The 17,453-nt window shown below is 36.1% G+C and overlaps 6 protein-coding genes across 6 annotated transcripts; 1 reads left to right on the forward strand and 5 right to left on the reverse strand.

Moving 5' to 3' along the window:
• Positions 1 to 56: 56 nt before the first annotated feature.
• Positions 57 to 1,772, reverse strand: ILV1 (threonine ammonia-lyase ILV1; the record flags this gene model as incomplete). Its single annotated transcript, XM_447473.1, has 1 exon — positions 57 to 1,772. One exon carries the CDS (start codon positions 1,770 to 1,772, stop codon positions 57 to 59), a length of 1,716 nt encoding a protein of 571 aa, XP_447473.1.
• Positions 1,773 to 5,536: 3,764 nt separating this feature from the next.
• On the reverse strand, positions 5,537 to 7,261 carry DLD1 (D-lactate dehydrogenase; the record flags this gene model as incomplete). The annotated part of the gene is made up of 1 exon (XM_447474.1): positions 5,537 to 7,261. The coding sequence occupies one exon, from the start codon at positions 7,259 to 7,261 to the stop codon at positions 5,537 to 5,539; it is 1,725 nt and encodes a 574-aa protein (XP_447474.1).
• A 2,609-nt stretch (positions 7,262 to 9,870) lies between these two features.
• On the forward strand, positions 9,871 to 11,976 carry CST6 (Cst6p; the record flags this gene model as incomplete). Its single annotated transcript, XM_447475.1, has 1 exon — positions 9,871 to 11,976. One exon carries the CDS (start codon positions 9,871 to 9,873, stop codon positions 11,974 to 11,976), a length of 2,106 nt encoding a protein of 701 aa, XP_447475.1.
• A 570-nt stretch (positions 11,977 to 12,546) lies between these two features.
• CKA1 (casein kinase 2 catalytic subunit CKA1) lies at positions 12,547 to 13,668 on the reverse strand (the record flags this gene model as incomplete). Its single annotated transcript, XM_447476.1, has 1 exon — positions 12,547 to 13,668. One exon carries the CDS (start codon positions 13,666 to 13,668, stop codon positions 12,547 to 12,549), a length of 1,122 nt encoding a protein of 373 aa, XP_447476.1.
• A 606-nt stretch (positions 13,669 to 14,274) lies between these two features.
• On the reverse strand, positions 14,275 to 15,087 carry CAP2 (F-actin-capping protein subunit beta; the record flags this gene model as incomplete). Its single annotated transcript, XM_447477.1, has 1 exon — positions 14,275 to 15,087. One exon carries the CDS (start codon positions 15,085 to 15,087, stop codon positions 14,275 to 14,277), a length of 813 nt encoding a protein of 270 aa, XP_447477.1.
• A 538-nt stretch (positions 15,088 to 15,625) lies between these two features.
• On the reverse strand, positions 15,626 to 16,840 carry BCY1 (cAMP-dependent protein kinase regulatory subunit BCY1; the record flags this gene model as incomplete). Its single annotated transcript, XM_447478.1, has 1 exon — positions 15,626 to 16,840. The coding sequence occupies one exon, from the start codon at positions 16,838 to 16,840 to the stop codon at positions 15,626 to 15,628; it is 1,215 nt and encodes a 404-aa protein (XP_447478.1).
• Positions 16,841 to 17,453: the final 613 nt, after the last annotated feature.

Genomic DNA, 17,453 nt, shown 5'->3' on the forward strand with positions numbered 1-17,453 from the left:
AAAAATACGACTGAATCATAGTTACATGAATATGATCCGTACAAATCCGAAAGTGTTTAATATTTCAGTAGTCTTTGATATACCATATTTTCTGTTTCATCTTGGTACTTATAGCCTAAATCTTCCAAGAATTTTTGGAAAGTTAAATTTTCTCTAGGTGGCACAGAAATACCAGCCAATACTTTACCAATATCAGCACCATGGTTTCTGTAATGGAACAATGTCAAATTCCAAGACTCGCTTAAACCTGCCAAGAATCTGGTTAAGGCCCCAGGTCTTTCTGGGAATTCGAACGAAATAATTCTTTCATTTGGGACCTTTGACGCACCACCAACTAAATATCTACCATGTGATTTTGCTAATTCATTGTCAGAAATATCGACGGCTTCAAAACCGAGGGTGTTCAGTTGCTGCATTACTTGTTTAATCTCCTTTTCGCGGTCTACCACACTGAAAGATGTATAGATATAGGCCTTTGGAACCTCACTAGAAGATTCATGACGATGTTCATTATAACGGTAACAGAACTCAGTAACAGCTCTTGGATGAATAACCTTCTGCATTTTTTTGAAAGAGCCTGGAACGTCAGGAATGGTAACCAGCATAAAAACTTCCTTACCTTCACCTAATACAGCACGCTCAGAAACAAATCTTAATCTATCGAAGTTCATATTAGCACCTGACAAAATTGGGACATATGTTTGCTTAGAGTGATCTATTTCTGGATGAAGTTGAGTAATATACTTCTTCATACCAGCAACCGCAAGAGCACCAGATGGTTCAACAATACTTCTGGTATCCTCAAAGACATCCTTAACCGCAGCACAAATTTCATCAGTATTGACCAATACAATTTCATCGACAACTTCTCTGGCAACTCTAAAGGTTTCTTCACCAATAATACGCACAGAAGTACCATCAGCAAAAGTACCAACGCTAGCTAGATTTGTTCTTTTATTTCTTTGAAGAGATGTGTGTAAAGTTGCTGCATCATGTGTTTCCACACCTATAATCTTGATGTGTGGAGTGACTCTCTTCAAATAGGCACCAACACCGGCAATCAACCCACCACCACCAACTGGAACAAAGACAGCACCGATCTTATTTGAGTTATAGACCTGTCTCAAGATTTCCATCGCAACTGTTCCTTGACCAGCAATGACATATGGATGATCAAATGGAGGGATGTTAGTCAAACCACGCTCTTCTGCCAGTTTAGTACATTCAGCTTTAGCTTCGTCAAAATCATTACCATATAGAACAACTTGTGAACCCAGTCTCGACACATTTTGATATTTTATAGATGGAGTAGACACAGGCATGACAATAGTTGCTGGAATATCCAAATGTCTAGCGGCATATGCTACACCTTGTGCATGATTACCTGCGGAACATGCGATGACACCTTGATTTCTCTGAGTATCGTCTAACTTCGCTATCATGTTGTATGCACCACGCAGCTTGAAAGAGAACACTGGTAGTAAATCTTCTCTTTTCAGTTGGACATTTGTGTTTAGTCTAGACGATAGACCAACACCATGTGAGATTGGCGATTCCTTTATAACATCATAGACCGATGATCTTAGCACCAAACGCACATAGTCTGGTGTGTTATCAGTAAGAAGCTCATCAGGCTTTAACTCGGAATGCAGTTTAACCAATGAAGGTGCGAGATCCTGAGTAAAATATCTGGTAGATAAGCCATAGACAGACCTACTTGTTGTAACAGATGCACTCAACAGTGTGTTACCACACAGCAGCTTGGGTATCATTGTTCTTGATGTATTGTGAAAAACAAATTGATCTAAATCTTAAACAACAAAAGGAACTACTTGTGATATTCAATACAAAAATAAGATAAAATTATAATGGACTAGTTTAATTATAACAATTATAAACTAAAAAATATTACTTGTGTTTGTTCATCGCTGCTGAGTTTTTTTTTTATTTTTTTGCTTTTCACAATGAGAGTCACAGTATTTCACTCGCTGCACTGATGAAATCGGTAGTTGTTGCATATTGCTAAATTTTTCACTTTTCATGAATGGGACTGAAAGAAAAATTGAAAAATTGAATTTGGACCCTTAGTGAATTCGCCCGAAGACATAAAAAAATTGATCAACTGTAATGCACAACATGACTCACATGAAATTAAGATCATAATTGCAATGGTGAGATATTATACCCAGATCTGCTTTACAAAAGAATTACTAAATGAATGTATTTTAATTGTACATTGCTAGCTGTTCATTATAAGGAAATTTCCTCAAAAATATTCCTTCATCAGGGATTGACTGAAATTATTTACCACCATTAACTGCTATTAATATTGAATTAATCAACAATTTTATCTACGTTTTTGTTTTGTTGTATATTCCGGGTGTTTGTAGTGTAAGATCACAGAAAATGAGTTGTAAACTTTTTTGAATATTTTCTTGTGATCAATTGCGTCTTTGTTGATTGAGTATGTAAAAATACACAAAAAATATTACCCATAATACTCATCTACATTATATTTTCTCAGTATCACATATTAGAATAATTCATTTTTGAGTAGTCTAAGCTTGTCTTAGCGGGTATGGATGCTATATCTATATAAATATCTACAGTGTAATGAGAACATTGGATGGTACGCCTCGCTTTGATGATATTATACGCGGATAGTTGAAAAGGAATAATAAACAGAAGCAAGTAAGTATACCATTACATCCCTAACAAACAACTCTAAATTACCTAAATATCTTTTGTTTCTATCCTGGAACCATCTTTTGTAGCAAATTTTAAACTTTAAAGTATGACCTAGAAGTGACCATGAACAAATTATACACGGACTTTGCATATATTTGCAAATGATACAGCACAATGGACAAAGGAGGTACAATTATGACTAATCCTGGTTTCTCTGCCAAAACATTGATCAAAATTGTAGGATATGCAGTAAATTAACACAGTTTCAAATATTCTTCACTAATTTTGAAATAGTAATGATATGGTATTAAACTGGACTATTTAATATACTAAGTTAAAATTCTGAAGATGAAGAGATGAGTTACAAAAGATACGTGAGGACAATAGACATGCAGTAATAAACTCGAGGTGCATTTAGAGAAACAAATTTTTAGACCCAACAAAATTTGGAGTAAAAAATTTACTCACCATTTAGTAATTCAGAGAAGTCTAGTATGAAGCTACTTCATTACTAAATAGAATTCTATTGTTTTCAATTTCGTTCACTAAATAGATATAAATAATAGGAAAATATTAACTAAAAAACATTTTATGCAATGGTTGTTTAAAAAAAATATTTAAGAGCTTTATTAATTTAGTCTCAAACTGCAATTTTTGCAAGTAGGTCTAGCTTGCTATAGATATATTGTCTGTTTGCAAAAGTATATTAGTTTTTTCTTATTTGGAATATATTAATTGATTTTTTATTTATATTTGTACTATTATTGACGTAGATATATTTATGCTGGAATTTAATGATTGTTAAACTTCTATGGTATTATATTTTATTCTTACAAAAATTGTCACAGAATTAATTAAAGGAATTTTTGTCAAATTTGTTTTGTTGGTCAACATGTTCAAATACAGGGTATTTGTCTATGAAATGTTTGGGCCTGCTATAGATATTTTTCATTTTTTTCTCTTGAGAGTGATAGTCTGTTACAGATGTAAATATCATTTGCGGTGCTTTGATTTTTGATGGTTTAAGCATTGTTTGTATGGTTAAATATGTAGAGTTTTCCCAGATATTGTTTCTAATGATCCTAGATGTTCTTTAATTATGTATGGCGTGTAAAGTTTTGTTAAATTTGTGATTTTTCATATAAGCATCACTAATTAATGCAATAACATAAGCTAGATTTATGTTGCTCTTTATCTATAATTAAATTTATTCTTAATGGGTATGAAGATCTTTCATATATATACCAAAAAAACAAATAGTGTTAATTTCTAGTTCTTTTTGCCAGCATATATAAAGATATATAGGAATTTTAATAGTCTGTTTCTTTTTTTGGGAATAGAATCCCACTTCAAAATCTCTCCAATTATTTGATACTGCTCAAGTATCTAAAGTAGGTTCTTAACATTTCATAATTCAACGGAATTTAATTAAATGCATGGATTGTCATAATGAAATCTGTCCGGGTATTAACCATGCATCTAAGATATGGCTCTACGTGGTATTCAATGGACTACTTACAGACATCCCACGGGAGATTAATTACTTCAAGTGTTGTGAGAGACACATTATCAAGTGATACAAGTGATACAAGTGATACTATATCAGATGTATTGTGCGTTGCAGGATACCGAACAGTAGAAATAGATAAGATACAGTTCAGTAAAGAGAATTACATTATATTCTTGATGACCAAAACTATTTGGTACAGCCGATCCACGGAATAATGGACTAAGGAGTTTGTTTGGTCCACTTCTCAATCGAGATACTACATATATTGTAATACATACCGCTTCAAAAAACTATATATGCATTGAAGTGTTCCAAAAAGAAATGAAACTAATACTGAGAAGCATGTACGATAAATTAGTTTAGGGGACAAGAAAACAGAACCGTGCGAGGCAGGCTATTATCAGCACGCAATCAAGAGCGCTATACAATGTTTTATCTCCTTTGCCAATATAAGAGGGAGTGCATAGGCATTTAAATCCTCGGAGATGTGGAAGAGCATATACAGTTCTCTTGTGCACGGAACGGATAATTTGTAAAAAGAAAAAGTAGCTAATATGAAAGAATCCAAAGTGGATATTAGGCACAGACTGCACTGTTGTAAGGCTAATTCCACATATAGTCCAAATAAAGGGCTGGGGTCTATGCTATGGGAGTTCTAGACATCTTGGTTATATGCATGAAGGCATTCTTACCTATTAGGGGGGATTCATTTAATCATGATGACATTTCTTTTTCATAGTGTGTCTCATCCCTCCTCTGAAAATCTAGTAGGAATTATTTTGAGTTTAAATTATCATACAGTACAGTTCCGGTTGATAATATGGGATAGTAGACCGTAGCCTAAACTAATTATATCCTGTTACTCAAATCAACATGTGGATTGTAACCGAATAGAGGAAGATTCTTTCTTTTATTTGCGGCAATTAAACCAATTAAACAGTGACTATTCAAGAGTTTATTATTTTACTCTCCATAAAACTATATATTGCATTTTGCATTATTTTGTAGCAGTTGTCTGGTATTTTACTGGTATAATCGACTCTGCGTGGCACCATACCCTGTTACAGACAAGTGTGGTAACATTGTTTTCTTACACTACCTATATTTTGTATGTTAACTGTATATTATCTGCATACTGGTGATTTCTTTTTAAAATTTCTACGGTCTATCAAAATATGCAGTATTAGCTTATGCAAGCTTTAGGAGAAAGCATCTTATAGAATTTCGAGTTGTCCAAATGTCTTCAAATTGTTATGTAGGAAGTGCGACCCGCCAACATAACTAAATATATGATACTCAGTTATTAAAATATAAAGTAAATCTATTCATCTGAGCATTTTACAAATTAGGTTCACTTGGATCAATTGGGAATATTTTATCTGGATTCATTACTCTGTGCGGATCAATTGCCATTTTTATAGCCCTCATCAAATCAATAGGTTCTTGGCCCAACTCTTGTGAAAGGTAATCTCGCTTACCCAAACCAATGCCATGTTCTCCTGTACATGTACCATCTGCTTTGAGCGCTCTTGTAACCATATTGTCAACTAGTTGGTGGCATTTGTTTTCTTCCTCCCCGCTATTATACACAATGAAGCAATGGAAATTACCATCACCTGCATGACCAACTATACCATAGGTAAGTCCACTTTCTAGAATATCAGATTTGGTATCATTAATAACTGTGGCAAATTGAGATATTGGGACTGCAACATCTGTTGTCCAAACCTTAGCGTTTGGGCCACCGGCGCTTTTAGCGGCATCTATTACGGACCATAAAGCAACTTTACGTGCCTCCCAAAGCTCTAATTTTTCATCAACGCTATTTGCGAACTGAAATGCAGTTGAGTTGGTTTCCTTGGCGACATTTTGGACTTCCTTAATCAAATCATTGACACTATTTTGTGTTCTACCAGCGATTTTAAAGAACATAGTGGGCTCCTCCACCCAGTCATTCCTATCAGTACTTTCAGATTTATTGATAATTCTCATTAAACTATCATCCAATAACTCCATCGCATTCAATTTTATACCTCTTTGAATAAGTTCAGAAGAGCATGCTGCCGCATCTCGAATTGTCTTAAAAGAAACCACAGCTATGCTTTCAAATTTGTCCTTAACATGACACTTTACAGTTGCTTCGGTAATTATACCTAATGTACCTTCACTGCCAGTAAACAAACCATTTAAATTATAACCAGCACTAGATTTTCGTGGTCTGTTTTTAGTTTTTACAACAGTACCATCCGGTAGGACAACAGTTAGACTGACCACATTTTCTTTCATAGTTCCATATTTGAAAGCGTTTGTGCCTGAACATGAGTTTGCTATACAACCACCAATTAAAGCTCCCGGTCCAGGATCACATCCAAACATAAGTCCATGTGGCTCTAAATAATCATTAAGATCCTCCCATGGAACTCCAGCCTGTACGGTCACATCAAGATCATCCTTATGGAGTACAACAACATTGTTCATATATTTTGAGACATCAATAGTCACAACCAAGTGTGGTCCTCTGGTTGGCATAAAGTGACCCTCAAGTGAGGTACCACCACCAAATGGAATCATTGGGACATGATTGTCATTACATATTTTTACCAATTTTGAAACCTCTTCAGTTGTTTCAGGATATAAAATAATTAATGGGACTTGGGACTTTGCATCTACAGCATGATGAGTATTGAAATATGTATCGGTGTGTTGGGCCAGGTTAGATTCCACCACGGAATATTTATCCTCGTTATTATTTAGCTCTTCTTTCAATTTTGTGATAACTTTGTCAATATCTTCACAGTATTTCACTGGTTCCAAGCTTTGAAGTGAGACGGTGGATCCTCTTGATGTTGATTCTGTACTAACAACATCGTGGCAGTTCAGTTGACCAATATAATAACCAATTGATGACCCAACAATTAAACTAGCACCCAATGCCAATGGTTTGATATTTGTAGGGATTGTAGATTTCCCAGTTGCATAAGCACGTCTACCACAGTGTCTGGCTAGATTTGTGGAAACACGGGCATTTATCTTGTAAAGCCTACCTAATTTTGAACCCAACATCTAATATTCAAACACCTGATAGTTAATGATTTCCTGATCAAACTGAATGATTCATATATGGCCTTGCTGTTATAAATGCGTTAGTTGTTTATATATGAAATGGCCGATAAATCAAATGGTGACATGTTAAGTAATTTATCGGATACTTCTAGTATTCTCAGTCAATTGAACCAATTGGATCACAGCTATAACAAAGTATACCTACTTGTTCTGTAATGTAGCCAAGAATACTGGATTACATAGCATTGACACAATACATGGAAATTAAAATAGCGCAAGGAGTGGGATGACTTAAAACTTAAATGACAGTAACAAAGCTTCCGAGTTAATTGTGGATCTCAAGACCGCTACGCATCGACATTCTAACAAATATATATTCGAATGCGGCTCACTACAGAAAATTAAGAAGCACCCAGCACCAAGCAAGCATAGCAAATATCGCATATTATCCTGCACTTGTATTGATGGGCTACAAATACAATAATAAGGGTCCTCCTTCCCTCCCCCACTCTCTTGCATTCATCCCACCCCCACGCGAAGTCATTCCTCCGCCAGTATCGGTAAGGGGAATAAAATTAAGGTGGTACGAAGGTTACATTATGTATTATAGAGAGTTTCCAGAGCTCTTCATTTATTATATAGCAAATGTAATAGTAAAATATCAAGCCTGTCTAATATTAATTGCGTTTTTAGAGAAGGAACAAATAGATTCACATGCAATTTTCGGTTATGTAGGACTACTATGTGATATCAAAACTCCTTCTATACTTATATCAAAGTATGTCACATTCTACCTAAAATGGCTATTGAAAGCCATGTGACTAATACGTCTTCCTGTATACATAAGCAAAGGAGATATAAGATACAATAATAATAGTAACTTTTCTCTTGCCATATCCCCAAGGTTTGCAGAACAATACAGAATAGTTCATTGCTCAATAAAAATATGTGAAGAAAAAGAAAGCCGTTGATGTTCGTCCTATACTTTTTAGTTGGTTTCCTTGTTCGGGTTACAAAGTGAGTTACAAAGTCGCCTAGGGTTCTGTCTTTTACGCTGTGTTATTTTACAAGGATTCTATCTGTTCTCATAATTTTCATCGCCAATTCATAGAGGCAGCATAGTTACCTCCAAATAAAAGAAAAGAGAGAACAATTGGCAACACTTGAGCATTTCGGGGAAAAACTCGCGAGCGAAAGCAAACATCATACTTCTTTACTCGGTCCATTAATAGGACCCTCTCACAAAAACAACTAAAAAGCACTAACTTAAGAAACGTAAAGGCAGTCTAGTCTGATGTTGACCAATGTCTACTAATTAGATAGCTGCAGTCATAGTTTATCATGTGGCAGTAGCTTACATTTATTGTTGAAGACCACATTATAACAAAGAGTTGGCAAAATCTCTTTCACATCTAAGCCCTAAATGGCAATACCTACTCGAAATTGCAGGGACTAGGCATTTGTATTGTAAACTGCGATCCTATGTCAAATTGTTTTTTTCTTTTTGAACTTGTTAGGACTATACTAGAGCAATAAATGCTTAGTTAAAACAGCGTACGAATAAGAAAAAGTAAAAATGGTTTGGCTCCTTATGTGTGCTATATGACCATTCGCCTCCCAGAAAGAAAAGAAAATCGGGCACCATTTGTAATATTCTTATTGACCCAACTTTCAGATGTGCACATCGTTAACAGTGTGACATACAGTGCCATTAATTGTCCTAAATTTATCGACTACCCACAGAGATTAAGTGCCTACATCAATGCGTGGAAAAGTTCGAGTGGGATGAGATGCACAAAGATTGATGCAGGACTTCAGGGCAATTAACGAATTGGAGTTATCATTATCATATCTCCACGTAGATAGTACGCAGTGAACTATTAGTTCTTTTCTGATTATACTTTATTGCTGCTCTTAGATTATTACTGTTCAGTACTTAAAATTCTTTCTAATAACCAACAAAAAAGTGTATGAAGGTGTTTGGTGGTTTCTAATATTTTTTTGGTACCTTTTACTAATTTTGTTCTGTACGCCAGTCATTTACTCTTCAGTCTATCTCTGGTCTCTTTTTTTCTGTCGGATGAGAATTTGGTCAACCTGTACTAAATTCAGTACTTAGGAATATTTGAGTTTGACTTTCATTTTTTTTTGGGATTAACACAATACGAGAGAACAAATATAACAAATCTTTTAGGGAGGAGAAGGCAAACGGAAAGCAAAAAAGGTTAGGAAAAGAACGTTAAGAATACAGAGTGACGGTTTACAGAATTTATCAAAGTTCAACAACTAGATATTTTTGTTTTTGAACTATTATCATAAATATAAATTACAAAGGAAATAGAGTGTGAGTGAAGTGCTCCTCAAAAACTAATCTGAGAACTCAAACTGTCATTACTCTTGATAATCCTAATAAGGGCTCTTTTTATTGACAGTGATCTCGCGATTGGAACAGTCTAATTCAGTGGAATATAATAGTCGTGTGCTTTGGGAGCTAGTGTCCTCCTTTAGAGTTTTTAATAAGTAGACGATACACTGCGCTGAAAATCAAAGAGTTAGAAAGTACGCTGATTTGCCACTGAAACTTTGTGAGAAGCATAACCTTCTACATTATGTTTGGGGCTCAGCATGGAATAGAGAATCAAGAAAGCATTCAGAATAAACGAATGAAAACAATGAACACGATGAAGAGAAAAAGCTCAGATATGCAAGAATCGGAACAAATATCGGCTGATAATCAGCAGGATACGGATAATAATAGCATTCTTGATGCTACTGCAGCTGCAGTAGCTGCTAACAATGCGTTTAATATGAATCTGCTGATGAACATGCATATGAATAACCTACATTCATTGAATAATGTGAACACAAATCCATCATTCATGGCATACCAACAAAGAAAGCAAGAAAGAAGAGAAAAGGAGTCTCAAAAGATACTACAGCAACAACGAGAACAGCAACAAAAACAGCAGCAGCAACAGCAGCAACTTCAACTGCAACAGTCTCAACAGCAGCAGCAGCAGCAACAGCAACAGCAACAACAACGGGAAATACAGCAACAGCAGCAAAACATAGATGATCAGATGCGGGCATCTAATGAACAGCTTGGAAATCGGTCAACTTCTAGTTCTCAGCAACAGTTACATCAACAACTTCATCAACAATACTTTGGCGACATGATTATAAGATCTGGGATATTAGGTAATAATGACGCTGGTATGATGATGTCTCAAATGAACATGGGTAGTTTTGGTGCCGAAAATGGTAATCAAAATGGTATGAACGATACCCTAGGTTCGGGTATAGATAATTCTAATGTTGTAGGTAACAGGAATTCATCTGCTATCGGACAAAACATGCAAAATATGATTGGTGAAAATCAGGGTGGGATAGGTCTTGGACAAAGTAGTGCTAATGGCGATTATCAAAAGGAAATTGGCGTAAACAATGTTTTTATCAAACAGGAAGATAGTAACAGTAATTTGTATCAGTCCAGTATGTCTCAGGCTATAAAAAATAGCGCAATGAATCAGGGGCATATATCTCCAGGCAATAAAGATATTGATGATGATTCAATGAATAATAAATATAAGAATATGAGGGATTCGATTAATAACAATCCTCATTTAATTCATGACAAGAATATTCAGCAAAATTTATCACCTTTTTATTCTCCATTTGGGGTGGATGTATCTCATCTTCCAATGACAAGTCCGCCAATTTTTCAAAATGTGGGCTATGGTGGTGATGTGCATCCTAGAAGAAGAATTTCGATTTCAAATGGACAGATCAGTCAGTTAGGGGAAGATATAGAAACGGTTGAAAATCTATATAACACACAGCCTCCTCCGATGCCTCAAAATAGGTTTCAGCAAGCAGCCAATAATGGTATTGGGGAGAAACCAAAGAAAATACGCACAGACTCAACTATCGATACTGAAAAACAAGCACAGATGAATATGTATTTGGGTAGAAATTCTGGTTTTCCACCGGAAAGCAACAATTTCAATGATTATATGATGTCAACAGATTCTATATCTTCTTCAAACGAACAGATGATGGCTCATTCTCAACCGCCTGAGACTAATTTGTCTGTATCATTTAATGCTGATAATCTTCGCTCTAATACTACCGATGTTGTTGGAGGAGATACACATAAGGCCATTGGCCAAGTTATCAAATCACCGCCATCTTTGTCGGCATCTCCTCTCTCCTCGGTTATGAAAAATGATTCGGGAACACAAAGACATAGTACTGACTCTTTTACTAGAGGTGTCAATCCAGGAACTCAAATGCAAAATGGCAATATTAACCAGAAACAGGGACAATATGAGCAGCAACAGGTCAGACAAAACTATAACCAAAACACATATAGTAATGATGAGCCATTACCAGGTACGACAGCCTGGAAAAAAGCAAGGCTTCTCGAAAGAAATCGTATTGCAGCTTCAAAATGTCGACAAAGGAAAAAAGTTGCGCAGATGCAGTTACAAAAGGAATATGACGAACTTCATAAGGAAAATAGTATAATAAAAAGGAAGCTACAATATTACGAAAAACTGGTAAGCAAATTCAAAAAGTTTTCAGAAGCACATATAAGTAAGTGCGATAAGCATGATAAGGAGTCATTAAGAATGATAGAGGAAATGTTGATGATTGATTCCGATATAAATGAGGTGAATGAGTCGGGGTTAATTGTTAGCATGTCTGAACGCTAGTCAAACATGCAGTTATTTAGACTCCACAACATATGTCTAATTATGGAGTAATAACGTGTCTCGGCTGATGTGCTATTTGTTACCTAAATATTTTTTTGTTTTGCGTATTACTTTTTCTCTGGTGTCATTTATTTCAGACTTATGATCTCGTTATCTATTAAGAGATTTGCGAGATCTTCATGTATTTTATAATTAATTTAGGGCTCAAATATTAATAAATTCGTATTTAGATTCATATAGATTTGATTTTATTCATGTGATAATAACAGAAATAGCTGAAAAGCTTATTATTTCTCTCTTTTAAATAAACTTCACAGTTTAATCATAGTAAAAAAATAGTAATATCTAAATCATGCTAAAGTTTAACGATCATGTTCAGGTTGAATCCCTTTTATTAGAAATTAAAGATCGATGTTTCCTTAGTCGATCTTTAGTTTAAAATATTGAATGGTATCATAATGAAACATTAAGTTATTTATGGTAAGATATGTTTCATGATAGAATTTGCGTCAAATAGATACGTTTACGTGTATATGGTAAATTACATAAATCAGGTATGAATAAATATATTCACTCCTTTGTTTCTGCTCTTCTGATTGGTTCAAACCAAGGATGGCCCATTGCTTCCTTAGCAGTAAGTCTTTCTTGGTGATCGTATCTTAGTAAATTATCAAGTAGGTCAATAACATCTTCGTTGTCACTCAGATGTCTATTTTGATCATTTACAAACCTGTACCATGGTCTTCTTATATACTGATCCATATCATGGAATTCCCTTGGGAGTGTTATCTGATATTTGATTAGGTATTTTTCGAAATCGTCACTACCTAGCACTCTCACAATCTTAACAAGTTGGTCAGTGTTACTAGTTCCGTGGAAAAATGGCTCCTTCTGAAATATCATTGACGCCAGCATAGTACCAAATGACCATAAATCCAAAGAGTAATCGTACATTCTGTAATCAACTAATAATTCTGGTCCCTTAAAAAACCTTGAGGCAACTCTTACATTGTACTCCATATTAACATGGTAAAACTCAGCAAGGCCCCAGTCAATTAGCCTTAGTTTACGCTGTTTGTGGTCTATCATAACATTATGTGGTTTGACATCTCTGTGCATGATACCCATAGAATGACAATAATCCAGTGCCTTCAGCAGTTCAAACATGTAATATCTGATATCTATGTCTGAGAGCTTCGGATAGAGTACTCTAAAGTCCATGTTATTGACATGCTCAAATACCAATGCTGGAGTTCGAGAAATAGGATCTCTTATCACATCAAATAGTTGAATTATGTTTTCATGGCCATGATGGGGTAGCTCATAAATATAAGGCCTTATCTGTTTCAGTATATTTTCATCTCTATTTGAAAAATAGAGGTCTCTATTAAACTCTTGCGCAGTAGGTGGATTTTTCTCGTTGGATAAGTTAGTTAATATTTTAATTTCTCTTCTGATCTTCTTTTTCTTCACAGGTTTTAGCATTTTGATAACTATATGTTTTCTAGAGGCTAATTGAACACCTTGAAACACTTCACTGTATTTACCACGACCTACTTTCATCTCGATCTCATAATCTTTGACATTATTGGACCAGGTTACAGCAGCATCCTCATAATTCCAATAATCCTCGTTCTTTTCATTGTTGACCTTAGAGTACACACGCGCCTCGGACCAAACTCTGCATCTCATTGTTTCGGTTCTTGTTTTAATGCAGTTGTTAGGGTACAAATTGATAGGTTTTAAAGTCTCCTCCAATTAAAAGAAATATTCAGTGTCTAAAGTCTTATAGTATTCTAAGAGGATAGTAATTTCCGTTTTGATCTTTCTTTCAGCAATAAATAGGCAACAAAAACCGTTCTTCTTCAACTGGTTGGTCATAAATTACTGGCTATCCTATTGGTTGACGCTGTAGCCCGAAGATATTCCAAAAAATACCTCTAGATGGCGGCTATTCAATATGAAATTGGGCTCAAAAGGTTCATTCTTGGCCATCCAATGCCAGTTTCAATTTGTTCGTCGATATTTTTTTCCTCTTGACTTTCTCTCCTAAGCACGTATAACATTATCAATATAAGTCAATGTATTGTGGTGTGATGTTATATAAGTAGTACTTGACTGAAAGTTATTTGGATGTCCGGTATATTTAGCCTTGGCAGTATTACGTTCTATATACTATGATGTTACGGGTCTTCTTTATAAAAGAAGTCTTGTGAAGAGTTCAATAGATGTAGAGTTTGAGTTTCATTTTGTTGGTGGGGAGAGGGGGAAGTACAATATTATTGTATGAAGGATGATCTATAGATTTTGAAGACCCTTGATAACTTCCTTTTGCTGTTGTTCCTGACTATCAGTAGTGGACTTCTGTGATCTAGTTTGGTGGAAGATGTCTCTGGTCTTTTCAAAGTATACTATCTCTAGCTGTGTTCTTAATTGGGACTCTATGTCCTCTATCAACGTACCTAGGTTTGTAATGTGTGAAATGTCGGTGTTGCTGGTATCAATTTTGGCTTCCTTCTCGGTTTGTCTCGTTAGATTACCGGCTAATGAGGTATCATTTTGCTTATTGTCCAGTGCTAGGATAATTGTACTGGTCAACCTGTAAGTGAAAGTTTCGTCGTCATTACCCTTAGTGGCTTCAATGACATGGATACTGTCCCATGATTCCTTATTGCTACCTTCTTTCTTGAATAGAACTACACCGGCAAACTCACCTTCCTCATCCAGATCCCACAGATATACACTGCTGATACCACCCTCGTAGTACAAATCCCTGTACACATCAAACGAATCATTGGCCAGCACCTCTAGAGATCTCAGTGACTCAGAAGGAAATGGTGATTCCTGCAGATCCTCTGCACTCAATTCAGGGAAGTATTCGTTAGACCATGGCGATCTATAAGAGTCGACATCACGATTGTAATCACAACACAGGAATGGTCTCCCGCTCTGCTTCGAGTCCTGTTGAACTTTCAAAGGAACATCAATTGAGCTCAGCAAGTCTTCAGCTAGTTCTGGCTCCAAACCAATTATCCTTTGTAGGTTTTCAGTCAAGTTGTTTGGGTTTAATCTGCGAAGCAGATCAAGTGCAGCATCATATTTCTCATCCATTTTTCGGCTTGTTTGCGTAAGGGAAGAAGCTCTGTGATTTCTAAAATTATGTTCAATTCAATGTAAGGGTCTAAATAGCATTATATATTGTATATCCTTCAATTGTATACCACCATGTTTCGAAGATTGCTACAACTATCGTTTCTCCTTTCGAATCCCTTGCGTCTTGTCGAAGAGTCTCTTGAAACGGTTCCCTAAAATTGCGAAAGTAAGAGTTGAACTTCAACATGTTATTGATGGGCTGCGATGTTTTGCGATTACGATTTTATTTTTTCTAATTATATGAAGTTGTATATATTAGTTGTTATCTGTTATGTCTTGACGGTCCTGCTTAGTAGTTGAGAGGGGGCTCATTACACCAGTCCACTGCATAACACAACGATAACAAGAGCTTTCAAAATAATCTGGGCATTCAATTTATGGATTATAGAAAGTAAATCTTGAACTTATTCTTCGATTTTGAGGGTAAGAGCATGCATCAAAAATGTGGTTTATATATAGAAACAAAAAAGGTTTAATTTTTTTTTTCTTACAGCAATTAATCGTGTTTGCGTGTAGGGTCATTTAGTTTCAAGACTTCAACTGCTGGGCCAAGTAATCTCTGGAACCCACTCTTTCCAAGTGTAGCTACTTTTGTCCTCTTCGTAGCAGTAACAGTAGCTTGACGTGGCAAGTCGTTCAGTAGTGCAACTTCGCCAAAATAGTCATGATCCTTCAACTGTGTAACAAGGCCTTCTTTTTCCTTAGTGACATCGCAAGCACCGTATTCAATCAGATAGAAGTTCTCACCACGGTCCCCTTCTCTGATTATCACATCGCCTGCATTATAAATCTTAGTGTCTAGTGCATCAGCCAGCTTAGCACGGTCGTATGTGGACAAGGATTTCAAAACCTCCATGTTCTTCAATAGATCATCGTACATCAACCTCTTTTTGAAAGAGGAACCTAGAAGAATTTTTCTGAAAGTTAATCTATCCAAGGCCCATAGCGTACAGTCAGTTTGAGCTACCACGGTCGCAGCTCTAGGACTGTTATACATCAGAGCAAGTTCACCAAAACTGGAACCTGCACCAGAGGTGTTAACCTTTTCATTGTTCACAAAAAATTCTACGGTACCAGTTTCGACCACATAAAAGTAATCACCTTCGTCACCTTGTTTGATAATTTCAGTCCCTTTTGAAACACGCTTCTCCTCCAAGCAATTTATCACTAGCTTTTTGGAGTCACTGTCTAGCTTGTTGAATAAGAAGTTCTTACCAATCGATTTCTCCAACCTCTTCAATTGCTCTTCACTCTTCTCCTTATAATGTTCTGGTTGCCAATCATCAAAATGGTCTGGTTGTAAAGTTTCGCCACTAACTGAGGTACGTCTCAACGCATTGAAGTTGTTGGGTATTGGTGCATTTCCCAATGCCTCTGGACTGTTTCTGTCAGTTGGACCCTGACCTTGTGAACGCATACCATTACCACTGTCGTTGCTGTTGCTGTTGCTCTTTGGGTCGTCGTTACCACCGAAAGGTCCAGAACCGAAGCTGTTCTTGAACAATCCATTATCAGATTCCTTTGCATGTGGGTCAGAGCTGGCAAATGGTGACTTAAAACCGCTGACAGCACTGCGACGACTTAGTTTTCTTTGCTCTTCCAGTTTCTTATTGAAGTAATTTGCACCGTACTGAAAGAAATCATCCGGGGAATTTTCATTGACTGCAGTTTGGAACGCAGCAAGACCGCTACGACACTCCTCAGAGACCATTATAGCTTATTTGTTTCCTTGTATACGCTTCTATAGTTGGATTGCTTAATGCTTTTTATGCGCCACCTTCCAACTTTTTGTAATAAATCAACTAAACTATCTTGTTCACTTGTCAATGAAATCAAGAGTTCAGTTTTCTTGGTTAACTGGTTTTTTTTTTTCCTTCTCCCTTTGATTGCTCGTTACTTTGCTCAATTGTCCACTTTAAAGCAAAACCCCTTCTTCAAACTGTCTCTCTCCCTTTACCAAGTAGAATATTGTCATTAAAGAAATCACCACAAACCAAAGAGTTAGTGCAAGAGAATTTCGAAGAAAGGGTCCTTTTCCCCCCTTCGACAAACCCCCACAAATCGTCACTATCCCGAGTCTCGCAGTAAGAACTCTCCTCTTACGTTGCTAATATCGCCGCTCTAATGACCCATCACATGGGTGAGATGATTAGCGATTAGCACAGCATTGGAGAACCGGCAACTCGCATTCAAGCCGTGATCAGAACAGCTCTTAAAAGGCAATACCAATTAATCAAAATGGGGAAACAAAAACAATGACCTCGAAAAACCATCTGGACTAGGGCTAGATATTAGGACCCATTGAACAAGCACTAGACCTTGAC

This window comes from Nakaseomyces glabratus, chromosome I (assembly GCF_010111755.1).
Source record: "Nakaseomyces glabratus chromosome I, complete sequence".
Classification (NCBI taxonomy): domain Eukaryota; kingdom Fungi; phylum Ascomycota; class Saccharomycetes; order Saccharomycetales; family Saccharomycetaceae; genus Nakaseomyces; species Nakaseomyces glabratus.